At 39.4% G+C, this 23,101-nt stretch overlaps 1 protein-coding gene across 3 annotated transcripts in view; it reads right to left on the bottom strand.

Moving 5' to 3' along the window:
- Positions 1-3,560: 3,560 nt before the first annotated feature.
- LOC111147676 (glutamate metabotropic receptor 1) overlaps positions 3,561-23,101 on the bottom strand; it is a 407,752-nt gene continuing 388,211 nt past the window's right edge. The window contains exon 8 of one of the 3 annotated variants that reach the window (XM_022503887.1): positions 3,561-4,473. In XM_022503887.1, coding sequence (XP_022359595.1) covers positions 3,561-4,473 — 913 coding nt within the window. Of the gene's footprint in view, positions 4,474-12,305; positions 12,367-23,101 lie in introns of those variants that run through there. The other 2 variants (XM_022503888.1, XM_022503889.1) reach the window with 2 other exon arrangements.

The following is a 23,101-nucleotide window of genomic DNA, read 5'->3' as shown; positions in this document are numbered from 1 at the left end:
CTGAGGGTATTTTTGGACTATATATCTGAAACATTTCCATTTTCCTTTTTCTTCTTTTCTCTTCTTTCTCATTCCCTCTCCTATGACTTTTCTCTCTCAGACATCAAGCTCCCTTTTCATGATTTCTCATTCTATTTTCTGGACACAGTGAAGAAACCCCCTGGTGTCTCAGCCCCTGGTTCTGGAAATTTCTTCAACATCAGCCTTCCTATATACACCTTGCTCCCACAATCTAAATACATCACAATCTCATGGATGTGGCCCTTGTACTACCATTGTTCTCCTCTTGACCGACACTGTGTAGGTGCTTTACTTTGTAGGTATCTTACGGCAAGAGACAAATAATGGGCTTCTTTGCTTTGAAGACCAGTGAAGTCTCCCTTGAAATTAAAGGGATTAGAAGGAGAATGTCAACAAAGTAAGAAACCAGGTTCCTCTAGAGTATGAGTCTTGTGGTGCACAAATAAAAGAGAGACGGCAGCCTTCAGTGCCTCTGTCTGCAGAGCTCTGCTGGAGATCCAGGAGTTTGTTAAGGCTCAGACTTCCTATGAAAAAGATGAAAGACAATGTCTGCCATAGCTTAGATATTCAAATTCTGGATTTAATTTTAAATTTAGAGTTTCAGGTACCACTTTTATTATAATCAAAATGTACTCTACTTTGTCACCTACCTGGCCTACAGATTTTATATGATGTTCTCCCACCTTGATCTAGAAGACAAGTTGTGAGCAAAATCAAACCACCGTAATTGTTTTTTTTTAATAACAATCTATTTCTCTTACTGTAACTCTGACAAAGCATAGAGAAAGAATACACACATTTAATAAGTAGAAAACATTTATTATACAGCATTATCAAGATTATCTGACAAAAGGCAGTAATGAGCCAAAGGAAAACACTTTTACAAGAAGCTAAACAACTTGTATAAGCACATACATTAAGGTGAAGAGTATCTGCCCTTTTGGTACAGGGTACGTATGTGTACATTTCCAATTTTGAACAATTATGCTATAAGAGCTAATACTGTATTATGTTCAAGAAAACTTTTAATCATGATAATATTAGGCATTCAGAGAAATAATGTAATAGGTGTTGAATGTGTTCACCAAATGTCTCAGACTAAAACCTCAGAACAAACTGACATCTTATATTATTTGAATAGTAGAGCAGCTCTCTTGGTCTATTCTTACTTAAAAAAAAAAAAAAATCTGAATGCACAAGTCCTGTGATATCAAGGACATATATTAGTGGCATTAAGATAAAAAAAACATGTCTCACGAATAATAGATAGTAAGCTTTTAGTTGCTAGTTTGCCAATGAGCAGACCATCTATTAAGCACTGGAACCATCTACATTCCTCACTCTGCTTCATTACTGTGAAAACATGGAACTAAAATTTGTTTCAGTCACGAGGTCTTTCTACCAAAGGGGTTAGAAATAATTGTTTAAAGGAAAGGCAGTCCATTCTTGATATGGAACCAACTAAACTTGGCAGTGGAATATGGGAAGACATAAGAAACATGAGCCTCAAACATTGGAGCTGCTGTTAAATTCTGAACAAATGATGCAGTGGGTATTTAAAGACTCTAAGATGATTTTTGGCTGAGAAATCAGCTCCCACACGAAGGAAGCATATTAAAATATGACTGCACATACGGCATAAACAGATATTTAAAGGGGTGAGCTTCATTCCACAAATAATAGAAGAAATCAAAACAGCAAGAAAAATTGCTTTTATTGGGTGTAATAAGGAGGTAAAAATAAAACAACTGGATTACACATACATGGATATTACATACAGCAAATGACAAAAATATAAAGAAAAGTGATGACAGTGAAAATGGAAGAATAAAAGTACATGGAAATAACAATTAAGAGAAAGTAAGAAGTGATGGATAGATGATTTGAAAAAAATATGACCAGACATAGAGGTTAATATATGTTTCAATCACTGAAAGCTCACGTTACTGTGGAAAATCTTTTTAAAAAAAATCTAAAGTGACCTGAAATAATCTTAATACTGTCATTCGATCTCATGTTTTAATAATGATGTGTGAAAATATATAAAATGTACCTCTTTATTGTTACCCCCAGTTTTTTGTGAATTTTTAACATGACAAATTTTTAAGCCACATCATTAAATATCTGGATAATATCTGAAAAATAAATTCCCTCTTAGATGAGGAAAAACCGTCTGAGCAGCATATGAAAACCACGAGACCACAGCACTCAAACCTTCAAAGAACTTCTGTAAATATTGGTGACAATATATAAAACATTTTTAGAACATAAAAATATCTATACTCTATCGGAAAGACAACCTTCTGGTTGCAATTCCACTGACATCACATTGCACAAATTTTATTATCACATGTACACAAGGACACAGGCACACATTTACGTACTAGTTACAGGGACTTGGATGACAAGAGGAAAGAATTATTTGTCATTGAACCAGTAATAGTTGCTATGAGTACACCATTAAGTTCGAAGATCATTTGTTTCCTTAGTACGTAGGAGAAACAATGGCACCAAGTACACATACTGCATCTTAGAAGTTCAACTGGTAATAATATTTGCTACAGTAAATGTAAGGTAACAATTTTGCCACATGTTTTGTTCTCTTTCATTGAAGGGCAGAGAAGAGCCCCCTTGGCACAAACACAAGATCATCCACAAAACATCTTCTGCCACTCTCCAATCTTGTTCTAGCCTTTTTTCCAAAATCACCAATAAGCAAGTGTCAGCTATGGAACGTTACCTGCGCTGATTGTGTTCACCACCTCACGCTTATGTACTGTCTCATTCCATCTTCCCTTAGCACTCCTGATGAAGCAGTTTTTGGTGATGCTTTTGCTCTGATTCCTGTTTTCCTAAGTAGAGAGACATCACAGAGCAGCAGGGTGTCCATACATTTTTTTCCAAGTGTGACAAGGCTGGCTCTGCCTCAGGTGTAATGGGTGAAGAGAGGCCCCTGTCTGGGCCAATTCCCTAGGCTCCTGAACACTAGTAAGGAGAAGGGATAGAGAAAACTGAGCTGCTGTTCCACGGGTGGTTCCATCCCTGCCCCTCCTTCACCCACCTGCTCCGTCTGGCTGCCCCATGCTTCCACGACTGCCATGAATACCATGATGTCAACTAACGATTCACCTGGCTGGTCCACATGTGCTGTCTCTTCAAGCCAAGCGTGTGTGGGCGAGTGTATCTATGCACAATTGTCCAAAAGAAGAGATTATTTCTGTTTGTTTGTTTGTTTATGTACGCATGTATTTATTCATTTATGCGGTGAAAGTTGTACACTATATGGGATTGTGCTTTGTCAGAATTCCCTTTCTTCCCAGAGAAGGCTTTTGAATAATTCAAGAACCGGGATCCTCGCTGGGATTTTTTTTTGCTTGCAGAGCAGTTTCCTCTGGCCTTCCCTAAGGCAGCAGCAGCATTGTCTCCCTTTCCCGCACACTTCACGCTCCTCTCCCATCTCCTCCTCCCAGCTATCCGCACATCTCCAGAGGTGCTGGTGCTCCCTGGTTTCTCTTGCTTTCCAAGTGGACACCTCCTTCCTACAGGGTGGAAGAGCTTTGCTTATAGTCCCTCAGGATGACCGAGGCGTAGGTCACGTTGGGAGGGGTGCAGAGCACCGACTCGGACACGGGGGAGCTGGGCACCGAGCTGCCCGAGGCCACGGAGTCACGGAAAGGCGACGGAGGCGTTAGAGCAGGCGAATCTTCGGGGGCGGGTTTGCTGGCCGCCTGCAGATCTTCGTCTTCCTCTTCCAGTTCGTCTTCCTCCGTGTTCCCTTCCCGCTCATACAAGTACTCTTGGAGGAGCTTGAACCTCTCGCTGTCGTCCTCGTCGTCGTCGTCTGCTGGCGGGGAGGCAGGCTCCTCCCCGAAGGTGCTCAGTTGCAGCGGGAGCATTTGCAGGTGCTGCGGAGGTGCCGGGGTCGGGTACAGCGAGCGCACCCCGTTCCCCGGGCCCCCAGGAACTGCGAGCACCGCATTGAAATCCGGGATCCCGGTGCTGAAATTGTTGACCACTCCCTGTAGCTGGTCCATCAGGGATTTCTGCGGTTGCGGTGGCTGCTGGAGGGGAGGGGGCAAGCCCTTGGGGATGGCCGGGTCTGCCAGGAACAGGGGGGTCTCCTCTGTGGTCAGGTGGGGCGGCAGAGGTGGGGTGCTCACCGCAGTTGGCACCCGTCGGTGCACCACCATAGAAGGACTGTTGGGAGGGCTGAAGCCAACCGGCTGGGCATCCTCCTCCTCTACGTTGTAAAGGGTCTTGGTGCTGGTATCTGAAAAGGTGAGGCTCTTGCCGGAGCCCTGGTAACTTTTAGTGAGGGGTTTGATGACGGCTGTTTGGTTGCAGGCCGTCTCATTGGTCTTCACGTGCACAGAGAGGCGGTGCCACATGTGCTGTCCCTTGGGCACCTGTCTTCCACCTGGTTCAGACCATGACACAGACTTGCCATTAGAACTATGAATAAAATAGAGATGGATTTATTTGCAGATATATCATGCACACAGGAGAAAATACATATAAATTATATGCAATCCCAGCTCAATGCAATTTATACCCCCCACTCCCCCCTTCCCCGCCCAACTGTATGCCTGGCCTCCATACCCTTAACCTCCCCTTATTACAGGTCAAAGACCAAAAATTGCAGTGACCACAGCTTGCCTCTGTAGCTGCAGTCAGTGATTCCATCAACCCCAAGACGAGGCAGAACGCTTTGACCCTGAGAAAGTCGGAGTGGGGAGAAACACCAGCCTGCCGCAGAAGCGGCTATTTTCATTTCCGTCTGAGATTTCACAAAGTTATTACACACTCACGTACTCACACATACACTTAAGGTAACCACAACGTTGCCACTCAGTGCAAGCCCTTGAAAGATTCCAAAATTGATGGAGGAAACAAATAAGAAATAAAACTACAGATACGCATGGACAACAGAACATAATGACCATAGCCCTTGCCTTCCTTTCTTCTGAAGCCCCTGGAACAAATTGAAACCCACAGATTAAGCTACTCTCATTGTCCTGTGAGGTTATAAAATACATCCCCTCAGTAGCCCTTTCTGATAGGTGGGTATCTCCCGGTACCAGAGTAGCAAGGTCAGACACATGGCACCTGTACAGAAGAGAAAAAAGCAGATGACAGAAAACCCAGGCCCATGTTCCACTTTAGTGTGTCATAACTTTTGCCTTTCTTTTTATTTCAATGCATTATTCCCGACACATACAATGAATCACAATTCACATAAAGGCCCTGATTCACAGCTGCTAGTTTGGGATTTCCCCGCTGGCGTCTTTTAACTAGGTGTGTTTGAAAAGTGATAGAACCAGGAAGCCCAGCAAAACACAGATGCTCAGACCCTGCTTTAGCCCTTCAACATAGCTGGTGACACAAACAAGACAAAATGGAGATTCAGAGAAAGCAGAAGTTACAGAGGCAAAGGTCCCTGCCTGCCCTTTTCCTTGATGAGCTTTGGGGAAGAAAAATGTTAGGGTACCAGCAGCCCACCTGCTTTTTTACCTTTCATTCTTTACGGGACCATCAAAAAAACCCAGTCAATTAGGAGAAGGAAGAGGAGAAGGATGAAGAAGATGAAGGAGAAGAGAAAGAAGTGGGAGAAGGAAGAGGAAGAGAAGGTGGAAGAAAAGAGAGGTACTGTGCCTATCACTCAGATTCTATTCTGTATGTTGTAATAATTCTCGTCTTACTTTTGGACTTTTGGCTTTTTTTTTTTTCCCTGTACAACTTTTAGCAGATGGTGGTACCTTACCATAGTATACCATTAATAACATCAGTGTTAATACTTACATCAGGATATTTTTTCTTGTGTGTGTGTGTGTGTGTGTGTGTGTGTGTCGTTCTTTTTTTTTTTTTTTTGAGTTTGCTTTTTCACTGTATCCATGAAAACAACAGAGAAAGTAGCACAATGTCAACACATTTTTGACAGTAAAAGGAATAGGAATAAAGAACATTTTTTTCTTAGGTGGATGTGTGAAATAGACTATTCTGTATCATGGTCTTTTGTTTCGAAAAATGTAGGAAGTGATCAATAGTTAATATAATGATTTATTTAGTCATTTTGAAAATACAAGAATGAATACTTCAAAAATTTTGCATGTTGCATTTATGATGATGATAATATTTTGACATTTTATATATTATAATCTTGAAAAGTGAAGTGAGCCAAATAAATACAGAGTCTTGCAGAAATTCTGATACCTATTATGGAAAACTCTGGATTTAAAAGTCTTAGAATAAAAAAAAAAGTCTTAGAATAGTTAAATATTAGTTAAAATTTTGTTAAATAATATATAAATAATAATAAAATTAGTTAAAATGTCATTATTTGTGAAGAGGTAGTTCCTCTATCTTATAATTTATATGCTATATATATATTATTTATTTGAGAGAGAGAGCATGCAGGTGAGAAGAGGGGCAGAGGGAGAGGGAGAGACAATCTTGAGCAGACTCCCTGCTGAGTGTGGAGCCCAACAGTGGGGTTGGGGGGGGGCTCAATCTTGCAACCCTGAGATCACTACCTGAGCTGAAACCAAGACTTGGATGCTCAACTGACTGAGCCACCCAGGCACCCCATTTATGCTATATGTTTAATTATCTAAGAAAATTCTCATCTCCAAAATACTATGTGAAACTTAATATTTCTCTGAAATATAAGCTTAATATATTCCCTGAGAATGTAGAAGTACTTGTAAATGCAAAATTACTGGCTTTTCAGCTTCTACACTATTGTTAGAATACCTTTCTTCTGAGTTGAGTCAACTATAGAACAGACAGTTTGTGTTCCCAGCATGAACACACAGTCAACCAGCCAGCAACTAAGACCACAATCCACAGTTCTGAGTTTGAAACTCTAGGTGAGCTCACCTCCCACCTCCTTCTTTCTCAATTTCCTCTAATCCCTACTTTACTCAGACCGTCTCTCTCTTAACATATTCATTATGACTCTTCCAGAAAGTATAAAACCACTGATTTGCCTCTTGTGTTGTCTCTTAAATATGCTTTAGTGTACCATCCAACCTCAATGATTTGCATCACTTTTTTAAAAAGAGATTTTATTTATTTGAGAGAGAGAGAGAGAGGAAGAGTATGACTGGGGAGAGGGGCATAGGGCGAGGGAGAGAGACAAGCAGACTCCTTCCTGAGTGTGGACTCCACCCTGAGCATGGAGCGCAATGAGGGGCTCAATCCCAGGACCCTGAGATCATGACCTAAGCCGAAATCAAGAGTCAAATGCTTAATGGATTGAGCCACCCAGGAGCCCCTGATTTGCATCAATTTGAATTGCAATGGATACATATTTTCCTTCTTCCAATGCCTGCTTCTCAATGCTTATTTTTTTTTAATTCATTAAACTAAAAGGATGCTTTGAGTCTTTATTTAGTTGTGTGTGTGTGTGCATATGTGTGTGTATGTGTGGGTGTTTAAGAAACAAGTCCCTTGAGAGCTAGTCTACACCTTACTTAACCACCAGGCTTACATTCCCCAACAAGCAATTATTCCAGTCTCCATACATCCCGGCAAAAAGGCATTCTTGTATTCTCGAGACTTATTTCATTCACTCACTCACATAAGCTGTTTTCCTCACTTCCCAGGGCCCTATGTGGGCCTCTATTTAAATCATGTGCTTCCCTATTTTAATGGCATTATTAATCATCTTGCATATAGATAAAATCACATCTTAGTTCTGTTTTAATCCAATACCATTTTTATTCATGAAATGGGAGATTTTTACCCTGGCTGTCAAAATTAGCAGCTTTCTTTCCCTTCAGAGTCTTGCTCTAGATTTGCTGTAAAGAACTGTTTAATTAGGAAACAGTTCTAATGTCCCAGGGCATTTATTAGATTAAGAAAATTAGATTAACCTTTTTTTTTTTCCCCAAGGACAAAACAAATTGCTTCTTACAAGCCAGAGATAGTGAAGGAAATGTATTATCTCATAGAAACTTTAGCCCAGAGTATAAAGTTTAGTCCTTCTGAATCACGTGTTTCTGACATCGGGTTCATATATAGCTCGAATGGTCCATGAATCTACACATGCGATGAGCTTTGCTTTTAGACTGGATCGGTACTATGTCTTGATAGATTGTACATTGTTATATTGAAACGCATGTAAATGCTATCACAATAAAGTGTGTTGCTAGATACAAGTGTAGCTAAATTCTGAGAAGCTTTTTTGTGTTTTGTGGTCAAGTGGCTACTAAAAAAACAGTACGATTACTATCATTGATTTGGGTGGAGGTTTAATAAGCATTTTGGTGTGAAAAGGGATTACCCTATTTGAAAAGGCCGAGAGTCCACTGCTATGATACTAAGAAGAGAAAAAAATGTATAAAATAGGGGGCAGCCAAAAGGAGTAAATGCATTATCAAAGTGCAATATTACTATGAAATAAATCTTCGGTTTAATCCCAGATAACTTTAATACCTTTTTTTCAGCCACCAACTGCTTCCTTCTATTATTCAATTTTACTTCGTTTACTAAATAGAAGTATTAGGAAAAGCGTGATCTATAAACACCACATAATTGTCGCAAAACACCCCATCCTTCTTGCTCTCACTTCAGAAGGCAGACACCAGGCTTAAAACAACCTCATATTCGAAGATCAAATTCAGTAGCATTTGGCGTGAATACCTCAGGTGGCAAAAGATATTTATCGATACAGAAGTTATTGGAGGAAATGTCTGTTAGGCTGGAGAGGAACCAGGATGTAGATGGTGATCTGTACTGGGAGTGTACAGAGCCAAGCAGGCCTGGGGCTGCCATGCCAGCTATGACAGACTTGGGATCTTGCTTTGGTTTTTCTCTCATTAGATAAGTCTAACAATCCCCCCAAACTGAAAACCCAATATTTACAGCACTTTAGAGAATGGTTGGAAGTGGGTGGTGTAAACAGATTAGTATATCTTTGGCATTCAGAGTGATCTTGTCTGTTTTATTTGTTTCAGTAAGTACTAGTTACATCTGCAGGGTACACCACTCTCTGCTCCAGAGAGGTCTAAAATGGGAATAACAGTGGGTGGGTGTTTGAGATCAGGAGGGAAGCATCCTGCACAAGCTGCCTGAGGGGGAAGCTTCCATAGCACCTGTCTCCCTTATGTCCAATTTCAGTCTTTGCCACGAGGCTTTATAGCTTCATGACAAACATAAGGATGGCATCCAGAGAGCCCACAGACAAGGCAAGACCTTCGCAGAAGGAGGGGAGACTCACTCCTTGGAACCTAAAGAGGTTAGCATTTGTTTTCTCTGAAAATGACAGTGGAAACAGGAAGTGCCATTGAGTCACAGCATGGAGAGAATGGCTTACCAAGTCCGGAGAAGAAACAAAAGCTACAGGCTTACAGGCAGTTTTGCTGTGGCCGTGTGGCCATGGTGGGCACACGAGGCCTTTCCGAAAAGGCTGGTGCTCCCCCAACTGAGACACTCGGAAAGGGATGCCAGACATGTGTTGTCCAAATGCCTTGCCTCTTCCTGCTTCAGGGAGCTGGTACCAGAAGGAAGTCTGAATAGTGATTCTTGTAGAATCGCAGGCAGAGGAACTATTTGAAGCCATATGAGTCAGACTCTTGTTTTCCCAGGCAACGCCAAGTTAATCTTCAGTACAAAGGACTTCCACTGATGCCAGTTACACTTTTGAAGGCTTTCCAGAAAAATCTGCATATTCAGTATATAATCCCTGGTAGCTTATGTGAACATAATTAAAAGTTCTCACCTTTTTGATTCACCACTAGTAAGGTAGAAAATCTCTGAATGTGTTATTGGACACAATTGCTTTTTGACTACATGGGAACTTGGTGGCTTCTGCGGATATCAGTCTTAAATAGCATTGTGAATTTTATCCCTCTCCTCTGATTCTAACATCATAAGTTAGTCAGAGAACCACTTGGCTTACCGAAATTTACAATATCTCAAAGTCTAAATATAAGTCCTCTTTTTAAAATCTTTAGATGAATCACATTCTATATGTTAAAGTTATATGATACAGGATACACAATAGCACAAAGGAAATCAGTTTACCTTTATTAAGCTTTGTGCTCTCTTCAATGAATTAATTAATAAAAAGACATCCACAAACAAAATGAGCTCACCAAAGAACGGGAGGCTCCATAAACTTTGTCCAAGCATAGGGTCTACTGTCTTGAGAAAACTGACAAATCTGTTTCAAACTAATGAATAGAATTCTGATGGTTACTTAAATTTTTCCTAAGTACATTTTAAATGGCCATCAGTTCAACCTAATCATGATTACTGGCTGAGGAAAGAAATTCTCATGCCAAAGTTTACTGAAGATATCATGTTGGTACAGGAGTATTGTTTTAGCAGAGGTATACAAGCTATAATTATATTCCTCCAGGAAGTCTAGATGAGTCTAGATTCCATTCCCTTTGAAGGAACTTCAAGTCAAGCATTATTGTATCTTCCATGCTCCATGCTACCAGACCTGTAATTTTAATAGCAAGTCATTTGATGTTCCTCAACTCTACCCTGGAGTCCTCGCGGTATGCTCTGGAAACACAGGACAGTTGCATTGCCCTGCTGGGATTATTCCTCAGAGACAAGATAGATCTAGGCAGACCATAACGGTCCAGTAGTCAGCTTTATCTCCATCACTAGTCCCTTTGCCTTGATTGTTCACAAAAGCTGTGGGAACTGAAGGTCACAGAGAGAACATATCTTTTTTGTTGTTGTTTGTTGAGGAACAGCCAAGGCTAAAAATAGCCAGTCTCTTCTCAATCTTTTCCTGATCCTTTATAGTCTCCTGAAAGAAGGCTTGAATAGATCCTATTCCGAGAATTCTTAACAACCAACCTATTAGCTTTGCCGATCAGGGCTTTTTTTTTGGTCATCACCTACCAAGAATGTACCCACTTTCAGTCTTTGCTTTTGCTTTAGGCACTCACCTTTAAATAATGAAATTAGGTGACTCTCCTCTCTTTCTGGCCCTGCTGTCACAGCAAGACAAGCACATCTACTATTCCCATCAATCCCTTTTGACAGGCAGCCAGCAGCTGTCATGATCAGGATCTCCTTGTTGTGCCCTTGGTCAGGCTCAACCCATGCTGTAAGAAATCCCCAGTGCCTTTTGACTTGGGAAAATTACAGACGGTGCATCCAAGCAGACTAGAGTGACTTTGATCTAGATGAGCAGGGGCCTCCTGACCACCACCTGAAGCATACTGGCATGGCTACCATATTCTCCCCTTAAAGAATCAGTATGATTTGAGTGAGACCACACTCTTCCTATTTGGGCTTTTTAAGGGAATATCAGAACACAGATTTTCCAATGCACTCCACTGAGTGAAGAGACACCATGGCCTCATACGCTGGCCTCCACAGCCAGGTTCAGTAGCAAACATTTGAACAAATTGGGCTCTTCTCATCTGAAGAGCTATTCAAGCCATAGACACCTTAACAGTGGACTCCCTCCTGCTGCAGGAATGTGTACCTTTGACTCTCCCAGGAGTTTGAAGGGCTGTAAAGAAACAGCTGAAAATGACCACAGACTCCATGCACAATGAATTGAACATGGTCTATGTTCTTTTGTTAACTTAAAGAGACACTGTCAAGATCTAAAGGTCAAAAATTGGACCAAACATGCACCATTTTTATCAGATGTTGAAAATCTGATAAAAACACTCAGAATTCTGGAGAAATAACTATGTTTCCTTTTTGTAAAACTCTCTTTCCATGGGACTCACAAAACTTTTGTTTTGTGCACCCCAGGATGTGGGAGGCACCCAGCAGAGGCTCATGTCAGTGCCCACCCCCTCAAACTGATATTATGGAACTCTCCATAAGTTCAAGGTGTGGCTTTTACTTTAATGCAGACAGCATCATTTCAAACATTTGTGCAACAAAAAAAAGGCAAAAAAAAAAAAAAAAAAAAAAAAAAAAGAAAAGAAAAAGAAAAGCAAAGATCTCTGTTTGCCAAGGAAAAGCTGACAAATTTATGAAGGGGGAAAATTCACTTTCAAGCTTGCGAGTGGGAGTCACAAACAAAAGTGAATCTCCAGAATCGGAAAAAGTATTGTGTCTTGCATTGAAACTTAAAAAAGCAAAAAGACTAACAACTTGACAGTGCCCTTTTAAGAACGATGGACAATCAAATTAAGGCAGTCGTGCACAGCACGTAAATGGTTCCTCATTCTTGATGGCATGCATCACATCTGTTTCCATGTTAGAAAGTGGAAAAACCCAGGAGAGAGAAAGCAAGGGGCAAACCACTACATTGTCCATGCAGCTTCTCTTACACATTCACTGCAGTGTGGGGGTTTTCAAAGCTGCACATGTGCCGACGGACATTGGCTGGTGGGCGAGAACTCTGGCTGCCTCTTCCTGAAGATTGAAAAGAAAAAGACACCCAGTGAGTGAGTGGTTATACATGTGTACAGATATAGTGATCACACCACTCAGGTGGTGCCTGGGCTTGGGCCAGAGCCTTGCCTGGCTCCTGAGCCTTTCTCCATGTCATCTCCAACCCCATGTGTCTCCCTTGCATTGGCTGTTTCTTACTGCTAGGCTCATTTCTGAAAGCCACATCAGTGGAGTGCATTCTTTCTTTTACCTTTGGGACCATCTCTTTCCAAATGGCAGATGCTTTTTCTGCTGTGTGTCTGTCTGTCCAAAATCAGTTCTTTCCCTCCACTCTTGACATTCCCCTTTCCTCCTTGTGGCAGTGGGCTCCATCTCCACTCACACCGATGCAGGCTGAATCTCCCTGACCATCACCCCTTTTAAAGGGTGTTTGTGGATTTATGTCTTACATTGTGAATTTTAATTGCATTGTTAATTTTCCTTCATTTTATGTTATCACAAAAGCATTGTTGTCACTTCCTATAAAGTTACATTTATCTCTTGGCCCTCACAGACAGAGTGTATCTGATGGTAGAGAGGGGGGTAGCAGCGAGAGACTGGAGGAATCTGCCACTTGGGGAGAATGCCATCTGATTCCCTGGCTAAAGGTCTCCTTATACAGCACATAGGATGATCTGATAAGGGGAGAAGAGCATTGAATGGTCATGGCAAGGCTAATGGGCAGACACGGCAGCTGGCCTTTTACCATCATTTGTTGGAGTGAGGATAAGTGGGTTTCCCATGAATTAAGCAGCACTTCAGAAGGTAGTGGGAAAAAGCCATCTTGTTATCACTCCACATAAGACAGCTCATCACAGAAAAGAATTTCAGGAACAAGATGCTAAAGGTGAACCATCAGTGGGTGGACTATGGGTGGATGGATGAGGTTGGTTGAATTGGGGGGAATCTCAATATGAAGGAACTCTCAGAGATGAAGTCCCCTCTAGGGATCCCTGAAAGCCCACAAATATTCTCTATGTATTAGCATTGAGCACCTACCCCAAGATCCTGGTGACAACTATCCTGTGTTAATCAGAAGAGGACCACAACAGCCGCAGTCAATTCAAAAACTTTGGCTATGTTTCCTATCTTTTTTTCCCACTAAAGTGGACACAAGAGGGGAAACAGAAGAGGGAGGAGCCAGAAATATTGCAGGAGCAGACCACGGCCCTTCCCATTCCACGTCTCCCAGACTGAGGCCCAGCACGTGCTAGAAAGGAGAGATGTGAATTTGAGGTTTGAAACAAGAATACACTAGAATTCCTGAATTCAAGGAATCTCATCTGAAAGTATAAGTTGGGAAAAAAGTCTTCCATAGCACAGTTGAAGGTAAAAGAGAAAAATAAAATTAATCTCTATGTGTATGCTTGCCAAGTTTGGGTCATTCAATAAATCATTTCAAAGTCCCAGAATAATTTGAAATCCTCACCCAGAGATAAAAACTTGAAACACCTTGTTGTAACTTCGTTACTACTGTAATGATCCATTTATTTTAAAAAACAGACAAAGAAATAATGTTTGCTATTAACCTTGCTGAAGTAGTTTGTCCCTGACATTCAGTGTGGCCACCTGAAATCACAAAAATGATGACAACAATGAAAATACCAGCAAGTAGATGACAAGGGATAAAAGTATGATGTTTCACTATATAAATGAAGTTATCAGTAAGAAAGAACACTTAACCTACAAAATAATAGGACAACTTCATTTCTCAGGAAGAAAGACAGAAAATACACTCAAGGCATTTCTCTTTCCCTTGCTAAACTGCCGGCGTCCCTTGAATCCCCTAGTTAATTCTACCTGTAGATAATGTCTGCATGTGGCCTGGTCCCAGGGTGCTGGAAAGCCAGGACCCCACCCAGGCTGGCTCAGGGCCCTGTGGCCAATACAGATGCACCACTTGTTCCTCATCAGAAGGTCCCTGAACTTGGAATTTAGTGGTCTACAGTCATCATTTTGAAAACTGTAATCCTTGTATCACTTAATTTGTGTTTTGTCAGTGATGTTTGATGGGGAAATGGAGCATGCACTCAGGGCTTGGAGCCTCAGGCTTACCCAGGGTCCTGCCTCCCTGACTTCCCTGGTGCCCCCGGGACCCTCCGAGGCTTCACTATCTTGACCTGCCCAGGGATCACTGTCACTTTCCACCAGTGGCAGGGGCTCTGGGCATGAGAGCAGGAAGATCAAATTAGGGTCAAGTGCACGTGCTGTGGAGCATCTCCAGGCAGTGATGGGCCTTCCCCTCCCTGGACTAGCAGGGCCACAGTGCGTTTGACAGGCAACACCACAGGAGTGAGCCTCTCATCCATCCTCTGTGCAGGCACCTTCTAGTCCACCTGCTGTTGTCATAATTCCCTTGAATATCACCGGTCTGCCAGGGGCTAGGGTAGCGGGGAGGGGAGCGGGGAGATGCTTGGTTCAATTTCCCTGTAGTGTTAGGCCAGGGACTGGATGGGTGGGAGGGGGATCTGGCGGCCTGAAGTTTGCACCAGCATGGAGTCGCTGCAGACTGGGGGCTGCAACACTTGGTAGAGTACACACTTGTCCCCCAAATCTCCTCCCCCCCACCCTGCATGGGAGTGAAGCATTAAATGGCAAACAAAAAACCACAAAGACAGGTTGAGAGAGAGACCACAGGAGAAAAGGCTTTATATTGTAGTCTCTGTAACATTTCCCTCTGTTTTCAACCAAGGGCCTCATGTTTTCTTTTTGCACCGGGCCGTGCAAATGATGTAGCTGGTCTTGTCTGCTGGGTGTATGATGATGCTAAAAACCACAGGGAAACACCTTGACAGCTCAGAGACTTGACATGCTGACATTAGCATAGGTGCACAGAGTGTGGCATGCCTGGACGATAGCACTTCCATCTCCCAGGGACGGGGGAGGGAGATCTGTGGCCTCTGGCACAGACTTGGAATTAACTGAGGCAGTTCGTGGACAGTTCTATGGTTCCTTTAGAGGTGGCAGTCATATTGACAGTCAAATTCCACACAGTAACTTCCAGCAATCCCAAAGCCACCTTAATTCATTATTGATTGAAATAGTTGAAAAAATTACAGCATTTCCTTCATAGAGCCATTTTCTTTGGTCTCTGACTCGCTTTGTGTAGAAGTGAAATGTATATATGCCCTATGCCTACAGATCTTACTTTTATGAAAGGGGTGGTTGATTAAAGTTTACAGGCCAGAACCTTGAAAAATCTAATGCCAGAGTGTCCATTTTATCACTGCACAGAAACTGAGAGGAACTTGACTTCAGGGTATTTTTAGCAACTGTAAAACCACATATTCAACCAACCAGATTCGGCAAGCCGGAGTAAAAGCTTGGAGGGAAAATGCAGCATATGGAGACTTGTCAAATATAAGTCCCAAATCTGTGCTTGAATCTTTTGGCAGAAACCATGGATTTAAAGAAACCCCAGAAATTTAGTAAGAAAGATTCCTCTTCAATTTCTTCTGAAAGTGCATTTTTTTCTTTTCTTTTGCTCTTTTTTCCTTTCTCTTTTTTCCTTCTATTTTTCTTTCATCCTCCTTTTCTTTTCTTTTTTCCTTTCTTCCTTCCTTCTCTTCTCCTCTCCTCTGCTCTTCCTATAGAGTCACTGCTTATTACAAGTTTCTCTCGTCTGTTCTCATTGTCCAAATCTTCCTTTGTAGAAGAGACCTTCTCTCTTTGGGTGTACATATAACTTTGTTTTAATGTGTTATTTTATTTCTATTTTTTTTTAAGATTTTATTTATTTGACAGAGAGAGACACAGTGAGAGAGGGAACACAAGTAGGGGGAGTGGGAGAGGGAGAAGCAGGCTTCCCACTGAGCGGGGAGCCTGATGTGGAGCTTGATCCCAGGACCCTGGGATCATGACCTGAGCCAAAGGCAGATGCTTAATGACTGAGTCACCCAGGCGCCCCATAATGTGTTATTTTCCTTATGGTAGTTCATTCATATGTCAGTTTCTGTTCAAGGAATTATTCTTCACATGAACTTGAGAAGTTGTTACAAACAGGTTTCACTCATGGTAGTGCAGAAGTAGGATGGCTGGATAAGGGCCCAGGAAACCAGGCACTTTCCAACTGTGTATTTGCCCCCTCAGATTCAGTTTTTTCATCCATAACGGATTGTTGAAAGAATAAATGTGAAAATGATTCTAAGTAGCAAAATGTTATCGTAGTTTAAGGTACCACTATTAAAACCCTTTCTCTGAAGGATGGAGGAACAAAAGCACAGACAAAAGAGTCAGGTATTTTAAATCTCAGTGAGATTTAAAGTAGACTAATCCAGAGTATCTCAAAGTTTACTTCATTTTACTTAAGAATGTATTCAAGAATTTCAATAATTTCTACTAAAAAATAAACTCTTTTCAGATTATGGAGGATGGTGTTCGGGGGTGGGGTGGGGAACGTTAGTGACACTGAATGGATTTGGCAGGAGCAGGTGAAAGTTAGGTACAGAGCAGGTTAGCCATCTGTCTGAAGTTGTGTTTCTGTGATAGGTTTGGTGGTGAGTCTACTTTTAGCAGAGAGAAACAGTCTATACAATTCCAGATGGTCAGTTTACCATGGAAATAATAATGTGGCAGCTGTCCAAAGTAATCATAAAGATTGGCAGCAACCATTCAAGACCATTTTAGCAGAGTGTGGTCTATCTTTTATTTGTTGTTGTTATAGATAAATATAGGATAATTTATTCCTCTGATTGTTTTCCAAAGCCAAATGCATTTTTTTCTTATCTGAATTTAAATATTTATTTCTAAATATTTGTTCGTCAGAGAGGAGAGTGGAGCTCTGATTGTATACGTAAGCCCTCTGTAAATGGTAATTTCTTCTACTCTTCATTTTAGTACATGGATATCTAATACTGTACATTAATGTTCTTTATATAAACACACAATGCAGTTTCTCCAGAGAGGTGTAAAATACTGTTTTTTAAAGAGAATTTTAATTATAAAGATTTCTAAGCTAATAAGAGCTTATAGAAATGACCTAATAAAATTCAATTTAATTATTATAGATTTGCCAAATATGAACATTTTTTCCTTATGTAAGGTTTTCTTTCTTTTGAAAACATTAAGAACATATGTGAAGCCCTCTGTATATTATTCTTAATACTAATCTAGCCTTTCCCAGGGAAAACTTGGTATATGAATCATCACTTGGCATAATTTAATACTTTTACAACATATATTCATATGTGCTAATAAATAATATATGGTAGTGTTTACCATGTTATTAGATTTTATTGACATGGCATCACACTCTATTTCCATTCAGTCATTTGCCCACTTTTTTCCATTTTGTATTACATTAATAGGTACAGTTCTAATTCTTTGTGTGTGTGTGTGTGTGTGTGTGTGTGTGTGTGTGTCTGTGTATGTGTTATGTTAGTCACCTGACAATACATCATTAGTTTTTGATGTAGTGTTCCAAGAACAGTTCTAATTCATTCACTTAAATTAAACTGAATACATACCACACTACCAAAAATATGCTCAATTCTACTGATGTCCACTTAGGCTGTTTCCTACATTTTGCTATTTTAAGCAGTGCACAGTAAACATTCTAGATTATGTCTCTTATACACATATATGGGAGAGTTTTCCTAAGCTATGGACTTAGAGTTGGTGGATTGTTGTGAGGGTACGTTCATCTTTCTTATATATGGCCAAATTGCTCTAACAAGTGCTTGCCCAATTTTGACCAGTATGTGAGAATTCATATTATTCTTTCTGTTTGTTTTTTAGACATCTTTAAAAAAAGGCTTTTTATTATGAAAAATTCCAAAAATATAGAAACATGAAAATACTAAAATGAACACCATATCCCTATTCAGCTTCAATAATAATATATATGTGAATCTTGTTCCATCTATACTGACATTTATTTAAAGAAAAGCTAAATCATTATGTTTTCATCCATAAGTAATTCAGTATCTAGGCCTATAATATAGGTGCACATTTTTATAATAAAAGGAAAAATAATAGTATTATTACATCTAAAATACATTAATAGTAATTCTTTAATATTTGATATTAAATGTTTAATATTAAAGTCACTATTTGGACTTCCCTGATTGTCTCATATATTTTTATTTTACTTTTGATTTTCAAATCAGCATCCAAACAATATCTGCATATTGCATTTTGTTGGTGACTCTCTTGAACCTTTTTTAATCTATAGATGTTCCCTTCTCCTTTTTTGATGACTATTTATTTGTTGAAAAAATACTGATTTTTTCCCAGATTATAGATTTTACTGGTTGAGTCCCTATAGTGTCATTTAATATGTTCCTCTGCCACCTATATTGCCTATGAAGTGATAGTTAGATCTGAGGGCTTGATCAGATTCATGATTGTTTGTGCAAGGAGTATAACATCTAGGAGATAGTGTTTGCTCCCTATCATACCAGACCAAAAAGCATATAAATTGGATTGTCTATTAATCACATTAAGATTGATCAGTGGGTTCAGCCTAATGCATATGTTACAAAACTTCCTATCAGCCTTTCATCTAACGGTTTTAGTAGTCACTGATGATCATTATGGAGATCATTTTATTACAAAACTGCAAAATGGCATTATTACGATTCTATCATCCTTTCTGTATTTGTCAGTTAGATTTCTTTTCTAAAGTAGAATTTCCCCTCATCAGTTACTTAGTTCCTATGATGTAGAGTTCAAACAGAAAACACAAGCCAAATGGGTGATTCTTTTCTTTTCTTTAGAAATGTTCAGAATAATGATTTGGTTTTCTAACACCCTCCAACAGTGATCAGTGTATCACCTGTGGCTCTGCTTCCATTGTCTAATTGTTTCCCTTGACTTTTTGTAATATTATCCGAACTTTTCCATGCCTAAACATATGATACCTCCATACTTAAACATATAAAGCATACACACACACACACACATATATTCAAAAGCACACATACACATATAAAATAAGATTCTGTAGAGGCAGTACATGGTAGATGGTATTATCTGTGCTAGAGTTGCTTTACCACTTTATCTGTTAAGCAGAAGAGGACAGATTATCTTAATCTAATCCAGAATTGAGCTGAGTTAAAGTTATTTTATAACTGGGATAGGAACTGGTCTACTGTAGGGTATATCCCTTCAGGACTTTCAACAGAACATCTGACTGTGCACTAGTACACCTCATCTGGTGGGTGTTTATCACCTCAGCATTAAGAGGCTATGGGAGCTTCTGGCCAGCTTTTCAAAGATTTTCAGCTTAGATTTTTGGCTTCCTGACCCACACAACTTCAGAATTAGGCAAATGATGGGGGGCCCTGACCAAAAGATTGAGTGCCTTTGAGTCTCCAATTTTGTCAGTCCAGCCTCAAGTGGTTGCTAAAGGCATTTCTGTTTTCTTATTCCCCCCACAGGTGGGTCTGTCTCCTCATTATTGAAAGACTCATGAAAATACCGCTCTATGTCAGAAGTGTTTAGTTTATCTTTAGCCTTTCTGATCTGCTCAATTGCAGGCAATTGCAAATGTTTTGAGAGAGAAGCTAGACATGTGTTGAAGCCTTTCTCCCTTTCTTTTTAGCACTTCAGTCTGATGACCACAGCATCTCTTCTGCATTCTCTCCTCCCTCCACTGACTCTGCTTGGGCCATGACTGGATACTCAGCTTGGGTTATGCCTGGATACTATTCCCTCAGCCGGGGCCTGGAGTTGGCAGATGCTCCCTGAGAAAAGCAGCTGCAGATCATTGGTTCACTTCTTGGTTCTCCTCTCTCTGGTATTCTAGTCTCACTCTCCTTATCACTTCAGTAACTCCCTGATAAAAAAGTTTTTGCCTTTTATATACATTCCCAAAATTTCTTTACTCTTCACATGATTTTGCACATATTTCCTTCAGCATTCAAACATATTTATCAAGTTTTTGACCACATTGCAATGTATATTATTTCTTTGCATCTCCCCTGTGATCCTTTTCACTTTGTATTATATAAGTTATTGATGTTAATTCTTATCTCCTACATTTGATAGGCCATAGTTTCTGAAGGGCAGATTCTATATCAGATTTACCATTGTGTACTTCTTATCTCCCTTTTTTCCTGCCCCAACTTTTGGAAATAAAAGGAAACCATATAATCTCTCATGCAAAGAATGATCACTTTTAAGAATGAAGGGAGTGATTTAAAAGTCATCTTATGACAAAATGCATAACCAGGGACTTTGGTGGAGGACGTGAAAATACATATGGGCACCTACTTATAGTAAATGAATGAATGACTGAAAAAATCAAAACAGAATGGAGAAATAATCCTAATAGGAAAATAAACCAGAAATACTTCTGAATTTCTTCATCACTTTGGTAGTTTCAGGAATATCAAAAACGCTAATTGTTTTTTTTTTTTTTTTTTTTTTTTTAAAGATTTTATTTATAAACGCTAATTGTTTTTATAACTAATTCCTAAATTAATTCTAATATTAAATATTGAATGTCATAAAATCCCCAGTGAAAATTAAGTTTACAAATAATAAGTAAAAATAACATGTACGTATTTATGTGTGTGTGTAAAAATGAGGATATACCAAAAAAAATGGTAATGGTGGTTTTACCTCTGTGTATTCATAGAATTATAGATAATTTTGTGCTTTCCTATATTTTCCAAATTGACCACAATAAATATTTATCACTTTTTAAAATATAAAAAATAAGCAATAAATATTATTCTAAAAAAGTTTATAATATCATAATTTGGGAGTAAAATTCCTTCTCCTCATAGCTTTACCCCAGTAAACTACAGCATTGCCTAGGATCTGTGAATATATTTTCTTTTGCTGAAAAAAAGGGTTGAAGTAAAATCTCTACAAATATATACTAAAATATGAGCTACTAAAGAACAATATCAAATAAAAAGTATAGAATTTGGAAATTCAAACTAATACCTTTATGTAAACCAGTATAATATTGTAATGCATATTTTAAAGTTGCCAAGAGAATAAATCTTAAAAGTTCCTATCCCATGACAAAAACAAAAAACAAAAAAAAAGCACACACACAACTTTTGTGACTTTGTGTGGTGATGGATGCTAACTAGACTTATTATGGTGATCATTTCACAATGTGTCCAAATATCAAATCATTATATGGTACACCTGAAACTAATAGTTATATGTCACTTATACCTTAATAAAAAAAGGGGGGGATATCAGTTAAAAATTGGAAAACTAGATTATCTCAAATTTCTCTCAGAACTAATATTCATTTAACTGAAGACTCTTCTTATGAAGTTAATTATAGTCCACAGTGGTACAAACCATTAATTTTACGTATCTCTGTGAATACAGATGGGGGGGGTCTCAGTTACCTAAATTGACCTAAATCATAGCATCCATAAAGTTTTTGTATATTTTGTACACTTACATATGTGCTTATCTCAAATTTGAGCATGAATCATGTTATGTTTCTTGTTTCTCTAGCATTTGACAAATATCTAAATAAAATATGCAAAAATCATGTTTGCCAAACATGTTATATATGGCATAGAAATTGAGTAATCATGGCAAATTAATGCAGGTGTTTAGAAAAAAGAAAATAGTTGCTGATAACTCATCATAACTTGTGATTCATGGGGGCGCCTGGGTGGCTCAGTCAGTTGAGCATCTGACTCTTGATTTCAGCTCAGGTCATGATCTCAGGGTCATGAGATTGAGCCCCAAGAAGGGCTCCACGCTCATTGAGAAGTGTGCTTGAAATTCTCTCTCTCTCTCTCTCTCTCTCTCCCACTGCCCCTCCTGCTTATGCTCTCTCTCTCTCTCTCAAATAATAAATAACTTGTGATTCATTAATCATAATTTCAAGTTCAGTTTAATTTTGATCAATTAAAAATGATGACTCCTTGGGAACCTGCCTGGTACAGTCAGTTAAGCATCTGACTCTTGATTATAGCTCAGGCTTGTGAGTGATCTCAGGGTTGTGAAATTAAGCCCTGAATTGGTCTCAGTGCTTAGCACAGAGTCTGCTTAAGATTCTCTCTCTCTTTGCCTTTCCCCACTCTCTAAAATAAATAAATAAATCTTTTTTAAAAATGATGAATCCTTGTTATATATTTGATTTGCTAAAAAGACCAGGATTGTCAATCAACTATTTGCCTACTCCTTGACAAAATATAAAAAATTGAAAAAAAAAAAAGAAATAATTACTTTGGTAAGAAGCTTAAAATTGAAGTAATGATAACAAAAAGGACTTAGGTCACTTAAATCTAGAATTGTGCGAGGCTTCTGATATTCTTGTCTATGGCATTCACAGTATTAGAGAAGTTTCTATTAAAGTTTATTTTATGCTACCATTTCTCTTTAAGCAGAGGCATTAATATCTTCATGTCACCACCCATCAAACCTGAAAAAGAATCAAATAGCAATTATCTTATGATTTCCTTCATAGTATTAGATGTATAGTCCCCATAGTCCTAAAAGAAATTATAATGATATCGTAGCTTACTGAAAAATGAGAGGGGGAGATACTAAAATTGGTTATAAGAGGACATCTGCTTCCAGCTAATATGTAATACCCTGGGATAAAACAACTCTCTCACTGAGAACAACTAGAAAAAGCAGATTCAATATTTTTAAAACTCATTTACAGACATTGAAAACTGTCATGGCAACCAGAATCCAACATACCAAGTCAGAAAGAATTCAAGTCAGAAATCCAAGTCAGAAAGAAGAGAACTTCAGAAAGGTAAGTGGATAATCTTCAAACTATTTT

This window comes from Enhydra lutris, unplaced genomic scaffold (assembly GCF_002288905.1).
Source record: "Enhydra lutris kenyoni isolate GAN:26980312 unplaced genomic scaffold, ASM228890v2 scaffoldscaffold17, whole genome shotgun sequence".
NCBI classification, from domain to species: Eukaryota; Metazoa; Chordata; class Mammalia; order Carnivora; family Mustelidae; genus Enhydra; species Enhydra lutris.
Note: the sequence above shows the minus strand (reverse complement) of the source record. Positions and strands in the feature narration are given on the sequence as shown.